The sequence below is a fragment of the Odontomachus brunneus genome, unplaced genomic scaffold, assembly GCF_010583005.1.
Source record: "Odontomachus brunneus isolate Ranch 3 - 2012 unplaced genomic scaffold, Obru_v1 Obru_scaffold_170, whole genome shotgun sequence".
NCBI lineage: Eukaryota > Metazoa > Arthropoda > Insecta > Hymenoptera > Formicidae > Odontomachus > Odontomachus brunneus.
Window position 1 is genome coordinate 302,521 of NW_022639620.1, and position 3,204 is coordinate 305,724.

Consider the following 3,204-nt stretch of genomic DNA (forward strand, 5'->3'; position numbering starts at 1 on the left):
AGTTAATACTTTTAATCTTAACAGTACTTTGCGTAAGTATTTTACCACTTAGAAAAGTATTATATATTAGTATTTAAATATTGACAATGTTCTGCGTAAGTATTTTATCACTGGACGAAGTATTACATATCAATATTTAAGTATTGAAATCAATCATAAGGTAGGATTTGTAACATTAAATATTGAAATACTTGAGTACTAAAAGCTGTATTTGAATCACAGAATATTACTAAATACTGTACTTTTAATACTGAAAATAAGTAATTAATCAATGATTCTTTGTATGATTATATCTCTATAAGGACAATCTATACTTGAATAATATACCTGATTGTTGACAGGCATAATTTTAGCCGATGCGAGCAGACGTATTATTTGTTCGGAGTTGAAGTTACTGATCCCAATGCTGCGAGTTAAACCTTGTCTAACACATTCTTCCATTCCTCTCCATGTTTCCAAATAATCAATGTCCGATCCAATGAGTTTCCCACTGCCATCTTCGGGCATGGGAATATTACCTTGCTGAAAGATCAATCATTGTGGTAGATTAAGACGTATTAGATGAAAATTATGTATTAAAAAGTAATGATCTACACCACTTCTACTTTATTGAATTATGATTATAATATGCTCTTGTAGCGTTCAAACAACATTTAATGGCATATTTATTGATAAATGATTAACAAACGACGCAACAACAATCGAAATACGACTAACATTGTTATAATATATAACAGCGAATTGATATGATTGTTCTTAGATTTTCAAATAAATATTATAAGAAACTAAGGCAAATAATAAATTAGCTTAAAAAATACAACATATGAAACAATTCATCCTAATCATAAGAAAAATAATGTTTATCTCTATCTCGTTATTAGAGAATAATTCACACCAGTACTTCATCAAAAGAACCTAATAATAAACTTTGATTATCACTCGCTTAAATTACACTGTAGCATTAATAACCCTATAATTTAAGTACTCAAAATCATTTGTCACTAGTAATAAAACTACTGAGCAATAGTAATTTCAAGCGACACAGTAGTGTCGCGAAACCAAGTGCAAGCGCGAAGTATTGGCGACCTACCGTGTTATATTCTCTATACCGTGGATTTCTCCTTTTTGACTTCAGCTTGAGTACAGATTGCTATGAAAATAGTACGTTCAAATGTATCATATACTGTATGAATACCGAAAATAAAGAAAAAGGAAAACAGAAAGAAAGAAATATAAACAAAAGGAGAATTCGTAAGTTTTTTAAGAATACTTTTTAAATAAAAGTTATCCAGTTTGGTGAAAACAAGGTACTCATATGACACATGATATTATTTGTACATACTATTTTCATAGCAATCTGTGCTCAGAGTGACGTCAGAAAGGAGAAAACTTTATATTTTAATATTAAAACCACTTAAACAATTTATCGTACTATCTGAGAAACATCAACAAACACAGTAACGCTACATCAATATTATAATTTTTTATTTAAAAGTGAGTGTTATTACATATATAACACATGTATGTAACAATTATATTGTTGAGCAAGTATGGGAGCGGTGCACTTGGACACGGTGCATTTGGACACAGCCAATCACAGCACCGTGTGATTAGAGACATTTGTAGGGTCCCTTGGAACAGCGACTTGTGATTGGACTGTGTCCAATTGCCCCGTGTCCAACTGATATACACCCAGCAAGTATATATATTATATCAATTTAACGTTACTTTAAAAATTGGTATTTATTGAATATTCTTCCAGTAAACACTAACTATCAATAACATAGTATCAATGTTATAATTTCTTATTTAAGAATGTAAGTCTTACATAAAACGCGTTATATTCCATTTATATTGTTGAATGGGAAATTATAACATTAATGTTATGTTATTATTAGTTGGTATTTACTGGGTTTGTAAATCTTTATCTATGCATAAAGTGCATTATTATCCTTAAATTCATAAATAAAATATACATCTATGTTCACTCTTCGATAATATTACATTAACATCTTTCTATATAATAAAATAAGAGAAATCGAGTATGAAAGGAAATGATAGGAAATTATAACATTGATATTATGTTACTGGTAGTTGATATTTACTGGAAGAATATTCATTAAATACCAACTTTAAAAGTAATGTTACATCACACACACACACACACACACACACACACACACACACACACACACACACACACATATTGTAGAGTTACTAATACATTGTGTTTGTTTCTGTTTCCTAATTAGCACAATAAATTCATTAAGTGTTCTTAAAGTTTTCTCATTTCTGACGACAGTCTGTGTACAGATTTCTATGAAAATATTATGTACAAATGATATTATGTGCTGTATGGGTATTGAAAATAAAAGAAAAGGATACGATAGGAATGGATAGATTTATTATTTATCCTTTTATTTATTCATTCTCTTACTCATATATTCATCTTGTCTTTTCATCTCGCTCTCTTGTGGTTTCTTCCATCTTAACATTTATTTTCACTTTTCTGTTTCCTCTTTATTTCTTCTCGCACATTTTCTCCTTTCTCCCTTTCTTTTCTTCTCTTTTTCTTTTCCTTCTTCTTTAATCTTCTTATTATTTAATTTAGTTATAAAAAGTAAAAACCACACAAGATATTCAAGTTTTGCATCGTTATATATTTTTATTTTATACATTCGCCGATACTTATCTGATATTATCCTTGTTAATTCCATAAATAAACTTTTCTTCAAAATTATCACGGCAAACACACTTCGCAACTTTTAAAACTATTATAAATTATAACCATTAAATTAAAAATATAACCTCGTTATAACCCCATTCTTGTACGCACGAACTGTCACTCTGCCGCGATGACAGTTATAAGTTGGTAAATCGGTAATCGCAACATTCTCGCTATCCCGCCATCTAACGGAGAAGATATGTGATGGAGAATTTCTGATGAGGAGACGTTTCTCACGCGTAAATTCACGATTTCAGACTTTGAGCTAAAATAGCTCAGCTTCTGGAGCACATAGAGCAAAAATAAAGGCAGTTTTATGATATAATGTAAACCCAAGGAATCGACTAAGTCCCTCCAAAATTTCATCAATTCAACCGTTATAGCCGAAACGAAAATCTAGCCTACATTCAACTAAAGTCGTCGCGTAATATAACACGGTAGGCCGCCAATGCTTCGCGCTTGCACTTGGCTTCGCGACA

General features: G+C 30.6%; 1 protein-coding gene across 3 annotated transcripts in view; it reads right to left on the reverse strand.

Moving 5' to 3' along the window:
- The window catches only part of LOC116851263 (1,5-anhydro-D-fructose reductase), a 254,733-nt gene that overhangs the window by 39,024 nt on the left and 212,505 nt on the right, over positions 1-3,204 (reverse strand). For all 3 annotated transcript variants that reach the window (XM_032830538.1, XM_032830540.1, XM_032830541.1), the window contains one exon: positions 328-522. In XM_032830538.1, coding sequence (XP_032686429.1) covers positions 328-522 — 195 coding nt within the window. The remainder of the gene's footprint in view (positions 1-327; positions 523-3,204) is intronic.